Consider the following 25,789-nt stretch of genomic DNA (forward strand, 5'->3'; position numbering starts at 1 on the left):
TTCTCTAGGGTCAAGGTATAGAAACCTAAAACCTGAATTCTAAAGGGAAAGTAAATCTATATATCACATTTCAATTCCACCGCTCACTCTCATTCATTATATCCCCCACCCCACAAACAAATACACGTCTCTTTTGATAATCTTTGCTCAAAGTATTTTTGCTAAGATTTTTCAGAAATGGAACTTGGACAAAGAGGGAAGAAAATATTAGATTTCTATGCCTACTAACTCTCATACCAAGTAATATCTACCTCTTGAGAAGTGAGATATGATTTTAATTTATGAAAATAAGGAGGTAGTGATAAACACACATTAGGGTACAGAGAAGGAACTCTCAAGGATGGAATGCAAGCTACACAGAATGAGAGAAACTAAATTTTACATTTGCATATTGTTCTTTATTCTTCTACATCAGAAGAGGAATGGGGATATTAGAGGAAATATGTAAATAATATTCAGTAGCCCATAGGGGAAAGGACAAACTCACAGAGGTACTCTAACAGAGGTTGTTTTCATGTGTGCCTAACGGGTATTCTAAGTCCCACTTTACATATAAGAACATATAGTTAAATAACATACTCAAGTCACACAATGCTAATATAAGAGCTAGGAAAGAAGGTATAATGAACTCATGCTCTTACCACTGCAAGTGCAGTATTCATTTCTACCTCACTGGTTCCTAATATCAAGAGCACTGATTGGCTATACTGTGTGGCTGTTGCATTCACAGTGTTGGGATTACAACAGTGAGTCACCGCACCCAGCCTTTTCAAGCTATTTCATTGTCTGATCTAATTATAACAGTAGATTCTCTGCAGGACACAGTACTCTGGAACTAGAATTCTAAATGCCAAAGAAGTCAATGAAACTTCTAAGCGTTGTCAGCAAATTACTCAGCTCAGAAATACAAAGCTTACTGGGCATGGTGGATCATGCCTATAATCCCACTACTTTGGGAGGCCAAGGTGGGTAGGATCACTTGAGTCCAAGAGTTCAACACCAGCCTGGGCAACATGGTGAAATCTCGTCTCTACTAAAAATACAAAAATTAGTCAGGCATGATGGCGCATGCCTGTAGTCCCAGCTACTTGGGAGGCTGAGGCAGGAGGATCATTTGAGCCCTAGATGCAGAGGTTACAGTGAGCTGAGATTGTGTCATTACACTCCAGCCTGGGTGACAGAGCAAGACCCTATCTCAAAAAAAAGAAAAAAATAATTAAGTAAATAAAATTTTAAAAAGAAGTGCAAAGGTTGAGGTAGTCTGGGCATTTGGCACATCCATATTCCTAGCCCTGAGAGACAAGCCCACTCTTCTCTTCCCTAAATTGATTTTCCTCCCCATGTCCTCCTAATTATTGGTATTTGTAATGGTATTCAGATCTCTATGCTGAATAAAAGATACTTGTTCTATGCAGCTAGACCTCTTTGCATATACATCTATTATAGTCCTTATCCTTTATAAGTTATTTTAAAACTATCAACTCTAATCCCTTCTAGAACAAAGTTAGACGTATGTAATTGAAATTACGTTTCTCTTATTTGTCTCTATAAGCCCGGTCCCAAGCATAGTACTTGACGTTTATGTGTAACATTGTGAGAAAGATTATTTATTTAAATCCAATAGGGCAGTGCAGGGCCCTTATACGGAGAAATACATACCCTCCCCCCGCCCACACACACAAAGAATTATCCATCACTCAATGGTGGAGACAGATTTTGAGAAATGTGTTGTTGGCCGGGCACGGTGGCTCACACCTGTAATCCCAGCACTTTGGGAGGCCAAGGTGGGTGGATCACGAGGTCAGGGGATCGAGACTATCCTGGCTAACACGGTGAAACCGTGTCTCTACTAAAAATACAAAAAATTAGCCGGGCGAGGTGGCGGGTGCCTGTAGTCCCAGCTACTCGGGAGGCTGAGGCAAGAGAATGGCGTGAACCCCAGGGGGCGGAGCCTGCAGCGAGCCGAGATAGTGCCACCGCAGCCTGGGTGACAGTGAGACTCCATCTCAAAAAAAAAAAAAAAAAAGAAATGTGTTGTTAAGGCAATTTCATCATGTGAACCTCAGAGTGCATGCACACAACCCTAAATGGTATAGCGTACTACTTCTATGCTACAAAATTGTACAGCATGTTACTATGATAAATACTGTAGGGAACTGTAACACAGTGGCATTTCTGTATTTAAACATTACCTAACCATAGGGTAAAAATATAAAAGATAAAAACACAATATAAACCATAAAATAAAAATGCCATATAAAAGATAAAAAACAGTACACCTACATATAGAGCACTTACCATAAATGAAGCTTACAGGACTGGAAGTTGATCTGGGTAAGTCAGTGAGTAAGTGGTGAGTGAATGTGAAGAAATAGGACATTACGGTACACTACTGTAGACTGTATAAACACTGTACACTTAGGCAGCACTAAATTTAATTAAACATTTTTTCTTTCTTCAATGATAAATTATCCTTAGCTTTTTGTCATATTTTTACTTGATGAACTTCAAGGGTTTGTTTTTGTTTGCTTGTTTGTTTTTGAGACAGTCTCGCTCTGTCGCCCAGGCTGGAGTACAGTGGCATGATCTCAGCTCACTACAAGCTCCGCCTCCCAGGTTCACACCATTCTCCTGCCTTTGCCTCCAGAGTAGCTGGGACTATAGGCGCCCGCCACCATGCTCAGCTAATTTTTTTTTTTTTTTGTATTTTTAGTAGAGACGGGGTCTCACCGCGTTAGCCAGGATGGTCTCGATCTCCCGACCTCGTGATCTGCCAACCTCAGCCTCCCAAAGTGCTGGGATTACAGGTGTGAGCCACTGCACCTGGCCCAGTTTTTTTTTTAGCTTTTAAAAAAATTTTTGGAGACAGGATCTTGTTCAGTCACCCAGGCTGGAATGCAGTGTTGTGACCATAGCTCACTGTAGGCTTAAAATCCTGGGCTCAAGTGATCCTCCCATCTCGGCCTCTGGAATAGTCAGGACTACAGGTGTGCGCCATCATGTGTAGCTAGTTTTCTTTAATGTTTTGTAGAGGCGGGGGTCTTGATATATTGCCCAGGTTGGTCTCAAACTCCTGGCTTCAAGTGATTCTCCTGCCTAGGCCTCCCAAAGTGCTGGGATTACAGGTGTGAGCCAATGTACTGATCTTTTTTTTTTTTTTTTTTTTTTTTTTTAGCTTTTTGACTCTTTTGTAGTAACACTTAGCTTAAAACACATTTTGTGTACAGCTGTACACAAAATGGTTTCTTTCCTTATATCCTTATTCTACTAGCTTCTTCCTATTAAAAATTTTTTTGGCTGCATGTGGTGGCTCACACCTGTAATCCCAATACTTTGTGGGGCTGAGGCAGGTAGGTTTCTTGAGCTCAGGAGTTCCAGACCAGCGTGGACAACATGGAGAAACCCTGTCTCTACAAAAAATAAAAAATTAGCTGGGCATGGTGGCATGTGCCTACAGTCCCAGCTACTCAGGAGATTGAAGGGAGAGGATCACGTGAACCCAGGAGGCTGAGGATGCAGTGGGCCATGATAACATCACTGCACTCCAGTCTGGGTGACAGAGCAAAACCCTGTTTAAAAAAAAAAAAAAAAAAAGTTTTAAAACTTTTTTTTGTGCAAAACTAAGATACAACCACACACATTAGCCTAGGCCTACGCCGGGTCAGGATCACCAAGATGTCACTAGGTGATAGGAATCCTTCAGTTCCGTTATAATCTTTTTTTTTTTTAATACTTTAAGTTATGGGATACATGTGCAGAATGTGCAAGTTTGTTACATAGGTATACATGTGTCACAGTAGTTTGCTACACCCATCAACCTGAGTTCTGTTATAATATTATGGGACTCCCAAAATATATGTGGTCTTATCTTTGGCCAAAATGTTGTTATGCAGTATACCATTTTAGATACATCAAGAATCTTTTGCTTGGGTGTGTGGCTCATGCCTGTAACCCCAGCACTCCGGGAGGCCGAGGTGGGTGGATCACCTGAGGTAGGGAGTTCAAGATCAGCCTGGCCAACATGGTGAAAACCCATCTCTGCTAGTAACACAAAAAATTAGCCAGATGTGATGGCGCATGCCTGTAATCTCAGCTACTCGGAAGGCTGAGGCACAAGAATCGTCTGAACCCAGGAGGTGGAGGTTGCAGTGAGGTAAGAAGATCACTTGAAGGAGTTTGAGACCACCCTGGGCAATATAGAGACAAAAATTTTTATTTTTTCCTTTTCTTGAGACAGTCTCATTCTGTCACCCAGGCTGGTGTGCAGTGGCATGATCTCGGCTCACTACAACCTCCACCTCCTGAGTTCAAGCAATTCTCCTGTCTCAGCCTCCTGAGTAGCTCCGATTACAGGCATGTACCACCACACCTGGCAAATTTCTGTATTTTTAGTAGAGATGGGGTTTCACCATGTTGGCTAGGCTGGTCTTGAACTCCCAACCTCAGGTAATCCACACGCCTTGGACTCCCAAAGTGCTGGGATTACAGGTGTGAGCCAATGTGCACGGCCTACAAAAAATTTAAAAACAGCTGGGTGTGGATGCGTGTGCCAATAGTTCTAACTATTCAGAAGGCTGGGGTACAGGATCACATGAGCACAGGACTTTAAGGCTGTAGTGAACTATGATTGTGCCACTGTACTCCAGCCTGGGTGACAAAAGCAAGACTATCTCAGGAAAAAAAAAACAAAAACCTGAATAAATGAATGCATAAGTTTTCCCTCCTGATAGCTTTAAGAACATTGGTTTTATATGAAATGAGTTCAAGAGTAGAATGAAGACAAAAGTCTAGATAAGAATTTACTTTATCTGTAAATGAAACCAGATATATGGTAATGTTACTACTACTAATTTATTGACAACAATTATTTCCATTCTAATACATGAAAGAAGAAAATGCACATGCACACAAGCATTCAGAAAATACTTATCAATTACTCAATGAATGTCTACTAAGTACAAAGTACTTTATCTTGTAAAATTCCTAAGACCAATCACCCTGGCTTAGTTCTTTAGTTATTTTCCTGGAATGTGGCTGACAGTAAATTGTAAATAGAGAATTAACTTGACAACAGATATACTCCAAAGTAATTCAGAGCTCACAATATTGTTACATTTACACAAATCACTGTATGTAAAACAGGCTTTAATGAAATACATATTTCTGTAAGTAAAGCTAGAGAAAAAGTGTAAAGTATGATTTACTAACCACACAAATATCTGCTTGTTTGCAAGAACAGGTTGGGCTAATTAATAACTCCAACTGAGACCGAAGTTTCTCATCATCGCCAAGAACCTGGTTAAATTTCTTCACAAAATCTTGTGCTTTCCCGGGGTCAGGCAAATTCTCTGTAAAATTAAAAGAGAATCAATATTAGAGAAGGAAAAAAAAAAAACTATTCTAAGCTAAAAACAGGTACCATGAAAATATTGTGGAGCCACTAAAAGAAAATCAGCCTAACTGGTTCTTAGAAACAAAATTAAGATAAAGATTGTTCTCTTTTACTTAACATTAAATCAATAGTCCCACTGGGTAAATACTTTGTCTGCATTTACGTTTACTATATGTTTAGTGAGTAAATAAACATACTCACTTGCTATGGTCATCAGTTTTCCAAACATGGCAGAACAGTTAGCCTCTGACTGAAATTTAAAACAGAAAAAAAGAACAACTAGTCATATGTGTTAACAAATTTCCGTAACAAAAATCAATACTCATTACTGTACATTTTTCATGACGCTAAAAAAAAAAAGTTCATCGTAGTCTGCTCAATGGAAAATGGTTTTACCACATATATACACTAAACTAACAACAAAGAATTACGTAGTAGCAACTATTAAGACAAATGGAAGGAAAGGAGATGTTGGGAGGAAGGTACTTAAAAACCCACAAGTATACAACTTTCACAGGAAACTTACATTGCCAGAAGATTGAAAAAAGATCAATGAAGCAATCAACATATAAACTTATCCTATCAGAATTACTATGAAACTACATGCCACAAAAAATTAACTAAAAATATAAAGAGGAGAAACTTTTTTTTCTGCAAGAGTTCTGTTAGCTACTTTGTGGCCCATTACTTAAATACCTTCAGGAAAACCTCCTTTCTAAAACGTACTTCCCTTTCCTGTATCCCATAAAGCATTACTTTATTATTAGTTTAAATTTATACTAAATTTGAATAATTTAGTTCAAAAGTTAGAAAACTATGCCCCCATGAGCTACCTGTTTTTGTTAGTAGTTTCGATGGAATATAGTCATGTCCATTCATTTACTTATCGTGTATGACTAATTTTGCAAAGGCAGGGTTGAATATCTGACCACAGACTCTATGCCTTGCAAAATATGTTTTTGCTATCTGTTGATTTATTTTCAAAGTTTGCCAGGCTAGGTGCAGCATCTCACACCTGTAATCCTAAAAATCTGGGAGGCCTAGGCAGGCGGACTGCATGAGCCCAGGATTTTGAGACCAGCCTGGGCAACATGGTGAAAACTCACCTCTACAAAAAACATACAAAACCTAGCTGGGTAGGGTGGAGAACACCCGTAGTCCCAGCTATTCAGAAGTCTGAGGTGGGAGGATCACCTCAGCCCAGGGACATCGAGGCTGCAGTGAGCTGTGATCGTGCCACTATGCGACAGCCTGGGCAACAGAGTAAGATCCTGCGTATTTATTTAAAAAAAAAAAAAAAAAAGTTTGCCCGCCCCTGTTCCAGCATCCATGTGTCCTTGAGGGGTCTGTTGATATGGTCCCCTGGTTAAGAACACCTATTCTAGTGAACACACTTAAAAATGTAAAGTTTTTTTCCCCCACCTTGCAAAAATTTAACAGCATTTCTTTTTTAGTTTGCCATTGGCATATTTATAGGATTGATATCTGATATTCACTCTATACTGAGAGACCATGAATCATGCAGTGAAAAAGAAATATGATGTCTAATGTAATTTTATCTCAAAATTTAATTCTAATTATTTGAAAATTGATTAACTATATATAAACTCTTAATGTCTGAGAACTTTATATAAACTAGAAAACACCATTTCTTTGCTCACACTAGAAAATAAGAGTTTGTTATATTTATTTTAAATGGAAATTTAGCTTGGACAACTACAGAAATTATATTTAACTGACATTTGAAAAGTAAAACAACTGAGATACTTTTTCCTTGTTTCATTACGTAGAACTACAGAAAATCTGAACAGTGACTGTAATAAACTATGAATTTAAACAAATTGTGAACCTACTGTAGGCTGCTTGTGCAAATCCAATAGTTCGCGTACATGGCTCCGAAGCATGTTCTGACACTTCCACATTTCGTTGAGAGCTCTGTAAAGTTATGAATATGAAAACACACATTACATAACAATACCGGAAATTATTCAGCTTTACAACCTTTCTTGTTGCATGCTGTATATACACCATTCTTCTACATCTAACTAAAAGTTTAAATACCGCGAAATATATTTATTAGGATTTAAAACAATTTAGTACAAATGGTAAATATAAGCCATCTTATGAGAGAAAATATTTGAGAGGTTTAGAAAGATTAATAGGTAATACAGAGATTGAAAGATGTACTAAATACAGGTAGCTAGAAAGTTCTGGTACAAGGAAAGAAAATCTCAAAATGCAAGGGACATACAACAAACTGAAAAACATGTATATGCTTGGAGCACAGGGCATGTGTGTGGAGCATAAGGAAGCCGGAGCATTCCACAGACACAGATCAAATCATGAAGACCTTATTAAAAAGGCTAAGGCATATACATGAAGCACTATAGACTATTTTGAAAAATGAAGTATCAAAAATGATGCAGATTCAAGATGCCAAATTTACATTACTGTGTTTATTCTAAACTTTTCTCTCTCCAGGAACACAAATTTTCTTCTCTCAGAAATCCCATCCATATTTCCAGGTGCCCAGATGACCTCTGAGAAATTACTCATCTCTAAGCACTCTTTGTCAGATATTTTGAAATGTAAACAAACATCAAAACCTTAAGCAAGGAAAGGGATTAGTAACCATGATACAACACTATCTTAATAGAATTTCTGCCAAAATGACAGTCTTTTTTTCTTTTCTTTTTTTGAGACAAGCCTCACTCTGTTGCCCAGGCTGGAGTACAATGGGATAATCTCGGCTCACTGCAACATCTGCCTCCTGGGTTCAAGCAATTCTCTGGCCTCAGCCTCCCTAGTAGCTGGGATTACAGGCATGCACCACCATGCCCAACTAATATTTTTGTATTTTTAGTAGAGATGGGGTTTCACCATGTTGGCCAGGCTGGTCTCGAACTCCTAACCTCAAACTATCTGCCTGCCCCGGCCTCCCAAAGTGCTGGGATTACAGGGGTTAGCCACCACGTCTGGCCTAAAAATGCAGTCTTAATTTAATAATGCAGGAACACTTGAAGAAGCCACAATGGCAAACTGTCAAATTCCTAACTCAAAATTCTCTCTCTTTTTTAAGACAGTCTCACTACGTTGCCCAGGATGGTCAAGCTTCTAGGCTGAAAAGATCCTTCCATCCTCAGATCAGAATTCTTAATGACATCACTCATTTACTTTGTGTATTTTTGACAAAAATTACATATACTATGATGTACAACATAATATATGTATATATTGTAACATTTACTTTAAAAAAAAATCTATTAAAGTGAAATGACCACACATCCTAGTTGGCCTGGGACAGTTTGATTATGCTGGTTATCTCAGTAAAAATATCAATAGTGATCCCTTTCAGTCTGAAAATAATCCAGTGGGACCATCAATCATATGGCCATCCTACACAGAGAAGATCTGAATATGTTCACCCAACAAAGAATCAGTATTCAGTTATTAGGCTAATATTTAGTCTGGAAGGATAAAGCACCAGTAGTTTTAGACACTAGCCACAGGTATTTTGACGTGGTCATTTATTTGAACACCTGAAACCATCCTACTACTGACCTGGCTGCCAAACACGCCTACACATATAAGAATAACCTGAACATAAATCATAATATTTTGTCTATAAATATTTACCTGAGGTCCTTGATTCAACTATAGAAGCAGCAACAATCCAATCAATAGTAATTAATTAGATAAGATGAAGTAATTTTATGAAATCCTTAGGAAATACAGCAGTTATTTGAAAAGTAACTTACTTTACAGCATTTGGATCCAAACTAGCATATAAGTAATATAAGCATTTCATTCTCTCTTCTGTTTCCAGGTTGTGGGGGACAAGATACTGAGCAAAGATTTTCTCTACCAACAGTCTAGGAAATAACAACAACAAAAAAAACCTAAGTGACACAATTATTCTATTTTTAAGAAGCAATTTTTTTTTTTTTTTTGGAGACAGGGTCTTGCTCTGTCACCCAGGCTGGAGTACAGTGGTGCGACCTCGGCTCAGTGCAACCTCTGCCTCGCAGGTTCAAGTGATTCTCCCACCTCAGCCTCTCCAGTAGCTAGGACTACAGGCGCGTGCCACCATGCCCGGCTAATTTTTATATTTTTTGTAGAGACAAGGTGTCCCTATGTTGCCAAGGCTGATCTGGACCTCCTGGGCTCAGGCAATCCACCCACCTTAGGGTCCCGAAGTGCTGGGATTAGGGGCATGAGGCACCGCACCCAGCCAACATTTTAAGTTTAACCATCTTATGCCAGGATACCATATCAAGATAATAGCTATGTGTGCACATACAATGGAAGATATCAGTTTATAATGACTTCCTTCTTGGAAAACTTTCAGTACAGTTTAACTTTAGAGACACGGTTACTGTCTGTGGCTTTATAATTTGTCAGTACGAAACATTTGTTCTAGAAGGTTTAAATGTTATTCCTAAACACAGGGTGCTAGGCTGTTCCGCCTATTCTTCTTCAGCAGTCTAGAACAAAAGCAAATTCATTAACGCCATATAAAGCTATGATCCGCGGTAGAGCTAATTCTCAAGAAACTCATTAATTTCCTCTGATTACAGTTCAGCCCATTTCCCATGCTGTCACATAGTTAAAAACAGGGGGACCCCCCCTTCATATTACTTCCAGAAAATGTAGTTTTTCCTGTGTACATCTGATTATTGTTCTCTCCATAATCTAAATTCCTTACCAATATTGGAATATCCTTCTTGCTAGTACCTATTGTTTGTATCTTCTTGCTTCTATTATTTAATATCACTGGATTAAGAATATACAAGGTCTCTTAATTAACAAATGAAATACATATCCAGTGATGCCAAAGAAGTTAGTTTAATTAAACAAAACAATGGAAACTATTCTGCACACACCAAGTATCATTTGTACGATCCAATATAGAATTATAAGTAATATTCAGAAAATGAAAACAACTTAGTAATTCCTCTACTGGTAGTGGTGTAAAAAGGAAAGTAACTAGTAGTTAACTCAATAGTGCTCTCTTGCCACACATTGGGCTAGGATGCTTTACATTCATTATTTTATTTAATCTACATGATAATCCTGTAGGAAAGGCACTATTATTTTTCCTTTTTATATAAAACTGAAGTGCACAAGACGTTAATGAACCTGTGTAAGAATACACATCTAATAAAGGGCAGAGTGAACATTTGGTCTCTAACTCCAAAGTCCATGCCTATTTCATATTATAAGGCTACCTTATAATCGTGGACAGAGTCTTGTTTAAACACAGTATATAAAAATATGTAAAAAGTTATCTCTAAACTTAGAAATAAATGATTAATCAAGTTGAATAAACTTAATTTTATTTATGAAGTAAATACGTAAAAATAAGAAATTACTAAAACATTAAATAGACATTTTTTAAGTAAAAAGTAGTTTTATACTCAACCATTCTACCAACATATTAAACTCACTTGTCGTCAATGCTGTTCTGATAATAAATATGCAGAAGTTTGTCCTTTATCCAGCTGACTTTCTCTGCAGCTTCCTTTCCTGCTTCACCATGAAGACAGTATTTCTTATAAAGCTGAGCCAGACCCATCATAGCTTCTTTTCTTACTCGCCACTAAAAAGCATAAAATTTATTAGATGAGCAAGATAACAAAACTCTGTACTAATCTCCAAAGACTGCCTTGACTTCATTAGGTTGTACAGTCTTATGTGTGCCTTTATAAACTGGCACACTATTTCTCTTCAAAAGAGGCTTTACAAACAATTTGATTTCTTTTTGAGATGGAGTCTCACTCTGTTGCCCAGGCTGGAGTGCAGTGGCAGGATCTTGGCTCACTGCAAACTCCGCCTCCCAGGTTCACGCCATTCTCCTGCCTCAGCCTCCCAAGTAGCTGGGACTACAGGCGCCTGCACACCCGGCTAATTTTTTGCATTTTCAGTAGAGACGGGGTTTCACCCTGTTAGCCAGGATGGTCTCGATCTCCTGACCTCGTGATCCACCCGCCTCGGCCCCCCAAAGTGCTGGGATTACAGGCGTGAGCCACTGCGCCTGGCCTACAAACAATTTTGGATCTATTTAGAAATTTTCCAATGCAAATATTGCTAAATGATCTACTTTTTTCTTTTTAAAGAAATGGGGTTTCGTTACGTTGCCTAGGCTGGTCTCAAATTCCTGGGCTAAAGTGATCCTCCTGCCTTAGCATCCTGAGTAGCTAGAACTACAGGTTACTGACTTTTTATTTCCCTTGAAAACTAGTAATAATCTTATGGGAGATTTCATTTGATTCTATTGAGATTCTATTGATTCTATTGAAAGAAAATTCACCAAGTTTTAGAAGTGATTATAATTCCCCTTGCAAACAAAACCCCTATTATCTGGAATGTTTTAATTGCCAGTTACATCCCTTTAGATGTTAACTTCGGATAAGAACAAAGTTCACTATCAAGAATTCTGGGCCAGGCACGGTGGCTCATGCCTGTAATCCCAGCACTGTGGGAGGCCAAGGCAGGTGGATCGCTTGAGCTCAGGACTTGGGGAACTGACTACCCAGTGAATCTAAAATCCTAGTAAATCTAAAATTGTAGTGAATCTAGGAGTTGAGTTGGCTGACTACAGTGAATCTATAAATATGCTCACAAGCTGACAAAACCTGCCCACTCACACAGAGCTTCCAATCAGCCGTGCAGTGATTCAGTTAAAAATCTGAGCAAGGGCGGGCATGGTGGCTCACACCTGTAATCCTAGCACTTTGGGAGGCCAAGGCAGGCGGATCACCTGAGGTCAGGAGTTCGAGACCAGCCTGGTCAACATGGTGAAACCTGGTCTCTACTAAAAACATAAAAATTAGCCGGGCATGGTGGCACACACCACTAATTCCAGCTACTTGGGAGGCTGAGGCAGCGAAATCACTTGAGCCTGGGAGGCAGAGGTTGCAGTGAGCCAAGATTGCACCACTGCACTCCAGCCTGGGTGACAGAGTAAGACTCTGTCTCAACAAAAAAACAAAAAACAAAAAACTGACCAACTATTCAAGGATCATCAGACCTTTGAGGAACGCTTTCAACAGTAAAGAGAGGGACCAAAACAAACAGGCCAGAGGAGGAAAACAGGACTCAGCAGAAACAAAGATAATACAGGCAGTAAAAGACACTTTCAAATATCCTCAGGGAGATAAGATTTTACACCATAAAATAAGACTCAATTCCTCTGACGAAGAAAGGAAGGAAGATAGGGAGAGAGGCAGGGAGAAAAGGAGGGAAGAAAGCAAGGAAGAAGAAAAGGAAAGGAGGGAAGAAAAAAAGGAAAGGAGGCAGGGAGAAAGGAAGTTAGAAAAATTAATGATTCAATCTGAGGAAACTGATTTAAAAAATAAAAAAAAAGAAAAACAAAGAAAAATTAGATAACGAGAGGTGCTTTTGGAAATTAAAAATGGAGATGAAGTAAAAAAAAAAAAAAAGATAAGAAAATTAAACTATCAGTCCAAGAATTTCAACATCAAATTAAAGAGGTCCCAAAAGAGAGAACAGGCTCACGCCTGTAATCTCAACACTTTGGGAGGTGGAGGTGGAAGCAGGCACAGATCCCTTGAGCCCAGAAGTTCGAGACCAGCTTGGGCAATATGGTGAAACCCGGTCTCTACAAAAAATACAAAAATTAGCCAAGTATAGTGGTGCACACCTGTAGTCCCAGCTACTTGGGAGACTGAGGTGGGAGGATCGCTTGAGCCTGGGAAGAGGAGGGTGCAGTGAGCTGAGATTACACCACTGCACTCAAGCCAGGGCAACAAAGTGAGACCCTGTCTCAAAAAAAAAAAAAAAAACCTTAGTGATCACCGTAAGTGAACTTCCTTACATTGCAAACCTAAAAGGCAAATGATTTAGCTAGTTAGCAGTAGATTCTTTGGGACTTTTAGAGGTTGGGAAGGTTTAATAGGGTAGGAAAAAAAGGTTGTGAGAGAAGAGACAGGAAAGGAGACCATAAAAACTTAGAATGAGGATCATCATAAGATGTAAGAAAAATAATAGTAAAAAAAGATATCTGTGTATTAAAAAAAAAAAAAAAAGGAGCAGCAGCAGCTGAGTGTGATGGTGGGAGCCTGTAGTACCAGCTATTCAGGAGAATGAAGCAAGAGGATCACTTGAATCCAAGAGTTCAAGTTCAGCCTGGGTAACATAGAAACACACCACCTCTAAAAAAGAGGGGTGGGTGGGAGTATATTATCTTTGGTGTATTTAAGTCAATACTTCTTTATAAATTTTTTTGTATCATTTTCTCATTTTTTAGGCCACTTATTAGATGGAATAAAACTTTGTTCCTATATAACAGGTTAGCAAAAGCCTTTTGACATTTCTTACATAAAAACAAAAAACAAAAAACAAAAAACAAGCAATAAAATCTTAAGATGAAATCCTGTTCCCAAATTTCTAGAGGCTATAACCAAGGTCATCTAACTTATTAAACCAAAATCTGGGTCAGAAAATATCCAGTAGGTGTTACTGTTACCACACCATACAGTTTCAGTTAGGAAGATTCATTTATTCAACTTTCTGAAACTATGAAAAAACTGTAATAGTAGTGAAACTTTTTGAAAGGGGGAAGGGAGGAATGCCAAATAACCACTAGGGGGAGAGTCATTTCATTTAAATTAAAGCCAAGGGAAAAAAATCTTCAAAGTTAAAATTACTAACACTGTTGAACAACTTAAAAGTTATCTGCCTTTTTTTAAACATCTGGCTCCTGTGACAATTTTAAAAGTAAAAACTTAAAGAATACCTCTTTCTATATTTTAAAACCAAAACCAATTACTTTTCTACCCTGAAATTATAATACTCATTTGCAGACGAAAGTAATTTTCAACTACACCTCAAATAAAATAATAGCATGTTGCAAGGCAATCATGAAACATGCTAGAAATGTTAGGCCTAATCAGCCTGCCTTACACGTCTGTCTCTTGTTTACACCTGACCCTATTCATTAGTTGAATTCTTAGCACTACTTTTCCTTAACAATCCATGTTTTCTTTTCGTTTTTTTTTTTTTTTTGAGACAGAGTCTCGCTTTGTCACCCAGGCTGGAGTGCAGTGGTGCGATCTCGGCTCACTGCAAGCTCCGCCTCCCGGGTTCATGCCATTCTCCTGCCTCAGCCTCCCGAACAGCTGGGACTACAGGTGCCCGCCACCATGCTCAGCTAATTTTTTGTATTTTTAGTAGAGACGGGGTTTCACCGTGTTAGCCAGGATGTTCTCGATCTCCTGACCTCGTGATCCGCCCGCCTCGGCCTCCCAAAGTGCTGGGATTACAGGCGTGAGCCACCGCGCCCGGCAATCCATGTTTTCAACTGCATCAAATGGAGAAAATCACAGGAAAAATAACTAAACATATAACCATCATTACTGTCCTTAGCTTGGCACATCAATATGTAAACGTCACTTTCTTAGGAAGTGATATTCTTTAGTTCAATGAATGGCAGACCCAGCTAAGTTATTCAAGAAAGTCATGTGAAAATGTTAACTATAAGAATAGACGATCAATCACTATTCTTCTGAAACTCATCATGTAAATAAAAAGGTAAAATTTTGATTAACTTAGTGGTTCTCTTATGAAGGTATGATAGACAAGAAACCCATGCTTAAGATCTCAAAAGGTATAGAATCCAATGTATTTATTCATAAGGATAATTAAAAGATATGCAGGAAACATACAAATTAGGAGCTCTTTATCATTGTTATTAATTTGATTTTCACACAGAAAGACATTAAATGTAACAGAAAATGATACCCAATTGTATTTAGCAATTTAAACAGTAAATTACAAAAGAATAAAATGCCTCAGATCTTACCCGTTTATCCAGTGTTCTTTCCCTTACAAAGCCAAGCAGCTGATCATTTACTAAGGCCAGGTCCCTCTTGGCAGCTGTTATTATAGTAACAATGACATCATGACGAATAGCTTCTTCTGGATCATGTGATCTAACCTTTAAATATTCTGTAATAAGAGAAAAAAACTTAGGCTAAATGTTAGCTATGTAATTTGTCATGATTTGGAATGGAAAGAAAAGAACAGAAATACATTAAGTTTTTGTCCATACTAAAGCAATGTTTGTAAAATATGGCATGAAATTAAATCATGTTATTTTTACAGCAGCAGTACTCTACTGTAATCACAAAACTGCACTTAAAACTCCAAAGTTGGCCAGGTGTGGTGGCCCACAACTGTAATACCAACACTTTGGGAGGCTGAGGCAGGCAGGCAGGTCGCACAAGCTCAAGAGTTCATACCAGCTTGGGCAACATGGCAAAACCCCGTCTCTACGAAAATTACCAAATAAAAAAACTCATTAGCCAGAAGTGTAGTGGCCCGCCCCTGCAGTGCCAGCTACTTGGGGGGCTAAGGAGGCAGGATAACTTGAGCCCAGAGGTCAAGGCTGCAGTGAGCCAATATCAAGCCACTGCACTCCAGCCTGGGTAACAGAGTGAGGCCCTGTATCAAAAAATAAAATCAAATAAAATAAAATACTTCACAGTTACATCTTTTTTAGTTTTATTTTTTGTTGTTGAAACAGAGTCTCACTCTGTCACCCAGGCTGGAGTGTAATAGAGCCATCTCGGTGCACTGCAACCTCCGCTGCCCAGGTTCAAGCAATTTTCACACCTCAGCCTCCGAGTAGCTTAGATTACAGGCATCTGCCACCGTGCCTGGCTAATTTTTGTATTTTTAGTAGAGATGGGGTTTCACCATGTTGGCCAGGCTAGTCTTGACCTCCTGGCCTCAAGTGATACACTGTCTTGGCCTCCCAATGTGCAGGCGATTACACGCGTGAGCCACCATGCCCACAGTTACATTTTAATAATGTATTTTCATCAGTTATCCTGGAAAAGTCAAATCACAATGCAGTATCTGATCTATGTCAGCTTGAATTTCAGTTACAAATTAAAAGGCTTAAAAGAAAAACAGTGAAAATGCTTATGGCAATTTAGCTGATAGGTATATACCTGCAAATTACACAATATAAAATCCAGAATATTTTATAATCTCTTCAAAAATTCTTAAATAATTTATAATACAAACTAATTCTAAACAAAAAAATGTTGTTGCCCCTGTTCTTTTTGGTAAATAACAGCCTGTTGATAAAAACCACTTATGTGCTGCTACCAAACAGGTAGATTTAAATGCTCTAGATTCAAAAGAATGAAAAATTCTAGTCTAGTGCAGAAGATAATCATGTTCCCACTTATTATTAAATGCCACTATATTTAATTAAATAGACATAATGATTTCTACCCAAATCCAATGTCTTAAGAAATACACTACTTCCTTAAATTATGATTTTCAAAAAATTTCAAAGGATTAAAATATGAAGATTTTAAGATGGGCATTGTAGCACCCGCCTGTAATACTCGGGATGTCAAAGTGAGAGGTCACTTGAGCCCAGGAGTGAAAGCCTTTCTCTTAAAATAAACAAACAAACAAATAAAGAGATTTTAAATGTTATTTTATTACATGAACATGAAATCACTTCTTAGTGCACAACAAATGAAAACCCGAGACCATACCAGAGTTAAAACCTACTTGGAAAGTGAAGTTAGGTCACAAGTCATATCTACAATATAGTTGTATGATTATGCTAATATCTGTAATAAACCAGCTAGCTTACCTGTGAGATCCTTCGCTAAATCTGGGTGATTCATTAAACAATGACTGGCAAATTTCACACTTTCTAATCTCACAGGAACATGAATGTCATTAAATCTACACAGAAAAAGATTGCTAAACATTAATTGTAAGGCAAAATAATCACTCTCAAATCAGGTATATCTAACATGAAAATACTCATACACAACAATAGTTACTGATTAGAAAATCGGTTATGAGCTAAGGTATTCTGAAGGAAGAATATAAAGTACACTATAAGGTGAAAGGACACAATTTCACAAAAACATTTTCACAAACAGAATTTCTTTACCATGCTAAAACTAACTAACAAAAAACAGTATAAACAAACACATCCCTCAACCCAAACTATACACTTTATGGAGTTAAAATCTGAGAGCTTAATATTATGCTACAAAGTAAAAAATATTCAAAACACACAAAATCAGTTTGAAGAATAAGTTTATAGGAGATTCCAGGCACAGTGGCTGACACCTGTAATCACAGCACTTCGGGAGGTGGAGACAGGTGGGGATTGCTTGTGGCCAGGAGTTTAAGACCAGCCTTGCACACATGGCAAAACACTGTCTGTACAAAATATACAAAAATTAGGCAGGCATGGTAGCATGCCTCTGTAGCCCCAGCTACTACTCAGGAAGCTGAGTTGGGTGGATTGCTTGCACTCAGGAGTTCAAGATCAGCCTTGAAAACACAGCAAAGCTCTGTCTCTACAAAAAAACACAAAAATTAGCCGGGCGTGGAGGCATTCGCCTGGTAGTCCCAGCTACTTGGGAGGGTGAGGTGGAAGGAGTGCTTGAACCCGGGAGGTCGAGGCTGCAGTGAGCCATAATTGTGCCACTGCACTCCAACCTGGGTAACAGACCCTGTCTCAAAACAAAACAAGACAAAAAGTTTATATGAGACAAACACTGGGAAACTTGAGGTTGAGAGCAAACCATATATAAGGGGCAAATCCGGAAGTTCAAAGATGAGTGCAGAAAATGTGTTACTAGCTCAGGCGTGGTGGCAGGTGCCTGTAATACCAGCTACTCAGGAGGCCGAGGCAGGAGAATTGCTTGAACCCACGAGGCAGAGGTTGCAGTGAGCAGAGATCACGTCACTGCACTCCAGCCTGGGCGACGCAGTGAGACTCCGTCTCAAAAACAAAAACAAAACCAAAAAAAAATGTGTGTTGCACTGTCTCACCACTTAAGTTTCTTTTGGCCAGCACCAACTGGTATTACAATGCTCTTTTAAAGGTCTAGTATACGTAAGAATTCAATTAACATACAACACAATATGTAGACTCAAAAATGCACATGTTGGCCGGGCGCGGTGGCTCACATCTGCAATCTCAGCACTTTCGGAGGCCGAGGCGGGCAGATCATGAGGTCAGGAGATCGAGACCATCCTGGCTAACACGGTGAAACCCCGTCTCTACTAAAAATACAAAAAATTAGCCGGGCGCACTGGCGGGCGCCTGTAGTCCCAGCTGTTCAGGAGGCTGAGGCAGGAGAATGGCATGAACCTGGGAGGCAAAGCTTGCAGTGAGCCGAGATCGTGCCACTGCATTCCAGCCTGGGCAACAGAGCAAGACTCCGTCTCAAAAAAAAAAAAAAATTCACATGTTAAGGATAAGGTAAGGAACCCTCAAATTTAAAATAGATTATTAGGCAACTTTTAAAATATACTGATTAATGGTAAATAATGTGATCTGAAATAGCTGGAAGTATTTTTATTTTTGAAATGATCTCATAAAAAAACCAAGTAAACAAAAGTTGTTTAATAAACGTCTTAATGTCTATGGCCTCCTACTTCTTTACCCAGATAAAATTTTCATGTGTTAATAAAATCTTGCATTTAGGATTTATAATTCTCTGGCTGGCAGAGAAAAATTATACATTATTAATGATCAAGTAATTACAAAGTACCAAAACACTTAACGCTATAATTATGGAAAATAATACTGCAGACTATGACTTGTTTCTATGAATCAGAGACACCACTACAGTTAGCAGTGAGTGTAAAATAATGAGTGTCAGAAACTTATATTGGGTGATTTCATTTTTAAAAGTAACCAAAGTGAAAAATGAAGCCTTGCATTTTTGCTTAAATGATTTACAAAAAATATTTGATGTCCATCCTGGGATAGGGAATTCCTCCCCCATAACTTTGAAAGTGCAGTTGCTTCATTCCCACCATTCAAAATTCTCATGGAGTCACATTTAGTTATTCAAATATTTAGCATTTATTTCTATAAGACCTTCAAAATGGCGTGTTCTGGGCAAGTAACTGGTAAGATAGCAGTAGGCCTTGTCAGAAATTTCTCAGAACCTAGGATTAGTATGAGAACTATTATGGTGAATTTACATCAAGAAAAATACTGGCACCAACTACTGAATCAGTTGAACTAAACAACAGAGAATCTCAAACATCTCCAGAATATTAATAGTAAATATCTACTTTCCAATCAGCTTTTAAAGCAAAACAGGTAAATGGAATGCAAGGAGAAATTTAATGAATTTCATAAATTTGTCAACACTACTATCAAGCCAAATAGAATTTAGTCATTCTAAGCTCTTGAGAAGAAACATTAAAAACTATCTGAGTTAAGGGCAATCATATTTTCCACTTAAAAATCATACAATTATACCAAATTAGTTAAAACACACCATACAATGTATTCAGATAAGTTACAGACCCAAAAGACAAGCACTAGTAAATGAAAAAGTTGGTAGGCTGACAAACGGCACAGGTTCTTAAATTTGGATCAGTATGTATTCAGTTTCATGATTTAAAAATCTTGACTTAGAATATACTGCAATGCTGTCTATTTATTCTAATGACTTTCTTTCTTTCTTTCTTTTTTCTTTTTTAGACAGAGTCTCACTCTGTCACTCAGGCTGGAATGCAGTGGCTTGATCTCAACTCACTACAAACTCTGCCTCCCAGGTTCAAGGATTCTCCCGCCTCAGCCTCTTGAGTAGTTGCGGTTACAGGTGCCGGTCACCACCCCGGTTAATTTTTGTATTTAGTAGAGACACCATGTTGGTCAGGCTGGTCTCCTGAACTCCTGACCTCAAATGATCCGCCCACCTCAGCCTCCCAAAGTGCTGGGATTATAGGCATGAGCCACCACGCCTGGCCATGACATTATTTTAACACAAAGAAGTTAAAAAGAGTTACACAGATAAAATACTAAGCTTTCTTCAAAAAAAATTTTTCCTACAATTTATTCCATAAGAAGGATGGAAACACAGATGACAATGAAACCAACATCTATTAATGAAAGTTTTGACACGTATAGTTTTAATCAAGTGGACTGCACCCTACTGACTATTTTCCAAAATATAAACACCAGAATTATATGTTCTCTTACCGTCCAAGAAAACATTGCCAAAGAGGACGATTCTGTGTTGCCAAATCAGAATCTTTGGAGCCAAACAATTTAGCTAGAAGTCGAACAACAGCTAATCGCTCTTCTCCATCATTGCTCTAAGAAGGGAAAACAGAAAGTGAAGCCTAAGCTTTATTCACCAGATTACAGAAAATACCTTGAAACATTCTCAAGAAGATACAATTTCATATTTCTGCTTATAACTGTGAGAAGTTTAAAATATCATATGTCCTCATTTACTATGCAGAAATTGATTTGATTTCATGTTAGATCATCTGGGTTTTTGCTCTTATTTCACACCCTCCCAACTGCTAATTTATGTCTACTTCACTGATTAATTGCATTCTAAACATTGGTTATGGACACTGTACAAATATGAGAAATACAATTCACTTCTAACATTAAGAACTCTATAAAAACATCTATGAAGGACAAAGTTACAGTTACCACCCTAATAAGCTTACTTTATAGGAAATCTGCAATTTACGTTCCAACATAAACACACATCAATTAAAGTTTTGATATACAGTTTTTTTTTTTTTTTTTTTTTTGAGGAGTCTTGCTCTGTCTCCCAAGCTAGAGTGCAGTGGCACGATTTTAGCTCACTGCAACCTCTGCCTCCCGGGTTCAAGAGATTCTCCTGCCTCAGCCTCTCGAGTAGCTGGGATTATAGGCACCCACCACCGCACCAGGCTAATTTTCACATTTTTAGTAGAGATGGGGTTTCGCCACCTTGGCCAGGCTGGTCTCGAACTCCTGATCTCGTGACCCACCCACCTCGGCCTCCCAAAGTGCTGGGATTACGGGCATGAACCACCGCGCCTGGCCAATACACAAAGTTTTAATGAAGGATCCCCTACGACTGGAGAATACGACACTACAGAATTTCATGATTCATGGAAATTCATTTTAATAGCAACGCAAGAATCAAAAGATGATCTGAAGGTCAGCTTAAATACTATAAAAAAGCAAAACTTCATTGTTTTCTAGTAAGATTATCTTATTTTCTTATCCTGAAACCGTATATGCGATAAAAATTCTGTTCCAGTTTCAGTAGTGATGCCATGCTTTAACGTAAAATAAGTTATTCTGAAACCATGTGGTGTGTGAAACTTTTCAAAAATCATATTCACTAAGAAAATAAACACAATATCTAAAAGCAACTGCTGATTTTTTTTTAGGTGTTCAAATATAATATGTGGCTAAAGCAAATCCAGATATCCAATAAACAAAATACTTTTGGAAAAGAGAAGTAAAAATAGAAAAAGACCACAGGATAAAATATTTTCCTTATGAATGTTTTAACGCTCAAGAACAGGGGTTTTGTGGGTAAAACAGACACACTTAACCAATGTAAAAATGAAAATTACATCAAGTATTAACTATTTTAATTATAAATGACAAAAATGATTTTTTTTTTTTTTTTAAAGAGGTAGAGTCTTGCTCTGTTGCCCAGGCTGGAGTGCAGTGGCAGGATCATGGCTCACTGCAGCCTTGAACTCCTGGGCTCAAGTGATCCTCCCATCTTAGCCTCCTGAGTGGCTGGACATACAGGTGTGCATCACCACACCTGGCTAATTTTTATTTTTCTATAGATACAGAATCTTACCATGCTGACAAGGTTAGTCTTGAACTCCTGGCCTCAGGCAAGCCTCCTACCTCAGCCTCCCAAAATGCTGGGATTATATGGACATGAGGTACCACATCCGGCCTGATTTTTTTTTTTTTTTTTTTTAATTTTTTTTTTTTATGGTGAGACAAGGTCTGGGTCTGGCTCTATCACCCAGGCTGGAGTACAGTGGAGCAACCTCGGTTCACTATAACCTCCGCCTTCCAGGCTCAAGCCATCCTCCCACCTCAGCCTCCTGAGTAGCTGGGACTACAGGTGTGTGGCAATATGCTTGGCTAATTTCTGTATTTTTTGTAGAGATGGGGTGTCACCATGTTGCCCAAGCTGGTCTCAAACTCCTGGGCTCAAGAGATCTGCCTGCCTCCACCTCCCAAAGTGCTGGAATTACAGGTATGAGCTACCGCACTTGGCCCAGCCTGATTTTCTTTGACAAAATTTTTCTCAAGCAAAATGACAATAATGCAGAGTAGCACAACCTTCTAATAAGTTCAATTTATTAGCCAATATGATTTATTTCTTAAAGAAAAAGTAATCTATCCCTTAAATATGAAACAATATATGGAAATTTTATTCTAATAGCAAGTAACTGTTTTAGTAGATTAGTGATCATTTCAAAAGAGGTGACATTTCACATCTATAAACTACAGAAGTAAAACTAACTGAAAACTCGCCCCTCTGCTATTTGTAAAAGTCAAAATGTATTCCTTGACCAGGTTCAGTGGCTCATGCCTGTAATCTCAGCAATTTGAGGCCAAGGCAGGAGAACTGCATTAGGCCAGGAATTTGAGACCAGCCTGGGCAACATAGTGAGAACCCCTCTCAAACAAACAAACAAACAAACAAAAAATTGCCAGGCATGGTGAGGTACACCTGTAGTCCCAGCTCCTCAAGAGACTGAGACAAGAAAAGCCAGGCACTCCAGCCTGGGCGACAGAGCAAGACTCCGTTTCAAAAAACAAACAAACAAAAAGACTGAGACAAGAAGATCACTTGAGCCCAAGAGTTCAAGGCAGTATTAAACTTTTACAAATAGCAGAGGGGCAAGAATTACGAATTACTTGCTCAGTTGTCTATAAAAAATAGATACACTATTTTTAGGACAGTCAAATTTCTGTCCTTAATCTGTACCATGAAAAGGTCATAAAATTCTAAGCAATACCATGTGAGGATTCCATTTAAAATATTTTGATGTTCTAAAACATATCTATCTAATAATGGATACCATTTAATACCCACATGTATTATAAATTTCTAAGATAATACCATTTTTCCTATCTATTGCTTGTGTCACTGTGATTATCAGTAGATATTTAACAATTAGAAGTATTACAATTTTGTGGCCAAGCGTGGTGGCTCATGCCTGTAATCCCAGCACTTTGGGCAGCCGAGGTGGGCAGATCACAAGGTCAAGAGATGGAGACCAGCCTGGCCAACATGAAGAATCCTCATCTCTACTAAAAATAGAAAAATTATATGGGCATGGTGGTTTGCACCTGTAGTCCCAGCTACTTGGGAGGCTGAGGCAGAAGAATCGCTTGAACCTGGGAGGCAAAAGTTGCAGTGAGCCGAGACTGAGCCACTGCACTCCAGCCTGAGCAATAACAGCAAAACTCTGTCTCAAAAAAAGAAAAAAAAAAAAAGATAAATTGAAGTCACACTTTATTCTTCTACAGTTACAGAAAAATTATGCGGTATACATTTTTCCTGGAAAGTTTAAAGGGCATGAAAATTGGTCAATTTTACATTGTGCCTGCTCTAGACATAAGAAAGAAAAATTAAAAAAAAAAAAAGAAAGAAAATTGGTCAATCTTACCTTTAGTTTGAATTCAAGCTGTGGCATGACGGATAATAATAAATGAGGATCTATAGCAAAAAGTTCCTGAATCAGATCAAATACATGTTCTGACAAATCACTTACTGATGATCTTCCCAGCACCAGGACTTGATTGAAAAACTGTAAGAGATATTAAAAACAAAAATAAAACATCCAGTTCATTTAAAAACATGGATACATTTTTAATAAACATTTTTTATAAATAGTTTAATTAGGCATTACATATACAATTGAAGGAGGTGATACAAACAGGTGTGTGATTACTAATATATAATAGGACAGTCATCTAAACAGCAGAAGAAATAATTTCCTAATAATATCAAATCATGAATGTTACAAGGAGAAAAGCAAAAAAAAATTGGTTTGTCGGGTGTATTTCAAATAAGGACATTTCTAGGAATCTTTGTTTTCATTAAAACAATTTAGACAGTCTGTGTAGTTCATTACAAAGGATTTTAGAAAAATTTCCTTGTAGCAGAGAAAAATTACAAAGTCTCAATCTTTGATTTTTTTTTTTCTTTTTATGAGATGGAGTCTGGCTCTGTCGCCCAGGCTAGAGTACAGTGGCGTGATCTCGGTTTACTGCAACTTCCACCTCCGAGGTTCAAGCAATTCTCCTGCCTCAGCCTCCCGAGTAGCTGGGATTACAGGTACCCACCACCATGCCCAGCTAATTTTTGTATTTTTAGCAGAGACAAGGTTTCACCATGTTGGCCAGGCTGGTCTCGAACTCCGTACCTCAGGTGATCTATAAGGCCTCGGCCTCCCAAAGTACTGGGATCACAGGCGTGAGCCATTGCACCTGGCCTCAACCTTTGATTTTTTTAAAAAAATCAAAGGCACAGCGGCACACGCCTGTAATCCCAGCACTTTGCGAAGCCGAGGCATGACAATCTTGAGCCCAGGAGTTGGAGACCAGCCTGGGCAACACAGTGAGACCCTTGTCTCTACAAAAAATTAAAAAATTATCTGGGTGTGGTAGTGCATGCCTATAGCCCCAGCTACTCAGGAGGCCATGGCAGGGGGATCATTTAAGCCCCAGGAAGTCGAGGTTGCAGTGAGTTGTGATCACACCATTGCACTCCTCCTGCATGGGAGACAGAACAAGACCCTGTCTCAAAAAAAAAAAAAAAAAAATCAGAATAATTTTTCCATGAGTTTAGTAATAAAGAGTATTTAAAGCTGAAGGATTTTTTGTTGTTGTTGGGTTGGTTCTTTTAATACTCAGAGAAAGTCAAATATGTTTTGACTCGCATGACAAAAAGAACAAAAAGTTGGTAATACAAAAGCTGATTTTTTTTTTAAATGCTAGACAGAAATAAAGAGTATACAAGGCCAAGAGCACAAATTAAAAGATACCAGCACTGCACACCACCACTGTCACACATGCAGAAGAATCAAATTTTTAAAATGCCTCAGGGGCAACTGTATGCAACTGATACAAGCATACATTTCTGGTAGTATCATAAGTTGAAAAGCAGCATGAATTAAGTTAGAAAATATTCATTATTGGCCAGGTGCGGTGGCTCACGCCTGTAATCGCAGTACTTTGGGAGTCTGAGGCAGGTGGATTACCTGAGGTCAGGAGTTCAAGACCAGCCTGGCCAACATGGTGAAACTCCATCTCTACTAAAAATATAAAAATTAGCAGGGCGTGGTGGCACACGTCTGCAGTCCAGCCACACGGGAGAATCGCTTGAGCCTGGGAGGCGGAGGTTGCAGTGAGCTGAAATCACACCACTGCACTCCAGCCTGGGCCACAGGGCAAGAGTCCATCTCCAATCATTCCCACTGGGTAAGAGTAATATCAAAAAATTCATATTTACTATGCAGACATTGAAAATAATGAAGAAGATAGTTTTATCAAAATATATGCATACACACACACACAAAAAAAGCACA

At 38.5% G+C, this 25,789-nt stretch overlaps 1 protein-coding gene across 2 annotated transcripts in view; it reads right to left on the minus strand.

Annotated features, from left to right (window-relative positions):
- PDS5A (PDS5 cohesin associated factor A) overlaps window positions 1-25,789 on the minus strand; it is a 159,414-nt gene that overhangs the window by 75,925 nt on the left and 57,700 nt on the right. For both annotated transcript variants that reach the window (XM_002814687.5, XM_054553455.2), the window contains exons 7-15: window positions 23,867-24,007; window positions 20,406-20,521; window positions 17,031-17,125; window positions 15,216-15,361; window positions 10,840-10,991; window positions 9,151-9,264; window positions 7,246-7,327; window positions 5,594-5,642; window positions 5,209-5,348 (exon numbers count right to left, since the gene is read on the minus strand). In XM_002814687.5, the coding sequence (XP_002814733.3) occupies window positions 5,209-5,348; window positions 5,594-5,642; window positions 7,246-7,327; window positions 9,151-9,264; window positions 10,840-10,991; window positions 15,216-15,361; window positions 17,031-17,125; window positions 20,406-20,521; window positions 23,867-24,007 (1,035 nt within the window). The remainder of the gene's footprint in view (window positions 1-5,208; window positions 5,349-5,593; window positions 5,643-7,245; window positions 7,328-9,150; window positions 9,265-10,839; window positions 10,992-15,215; window positions 15,362-17,030; window positions 17,126-20,405; window positions 20,522-23,866; window positions 24,008-25,789) is intronic.

The sequence above is a fragment of the Pongo abelii genome, chromosome 3, assembly GCF_028885655.2.
Source record: "Pongo abelii isolate AG06213 chromosome 3, NHGRI_mPonAbe1-v2.0_pri, whole genome shotgun sequence".
NCBI classification, from domain to species: Eukaryota; Metazoa; Chordata; class Mammalia; order Primates; family Hominidae; genus Pongo; species Pongo abelii.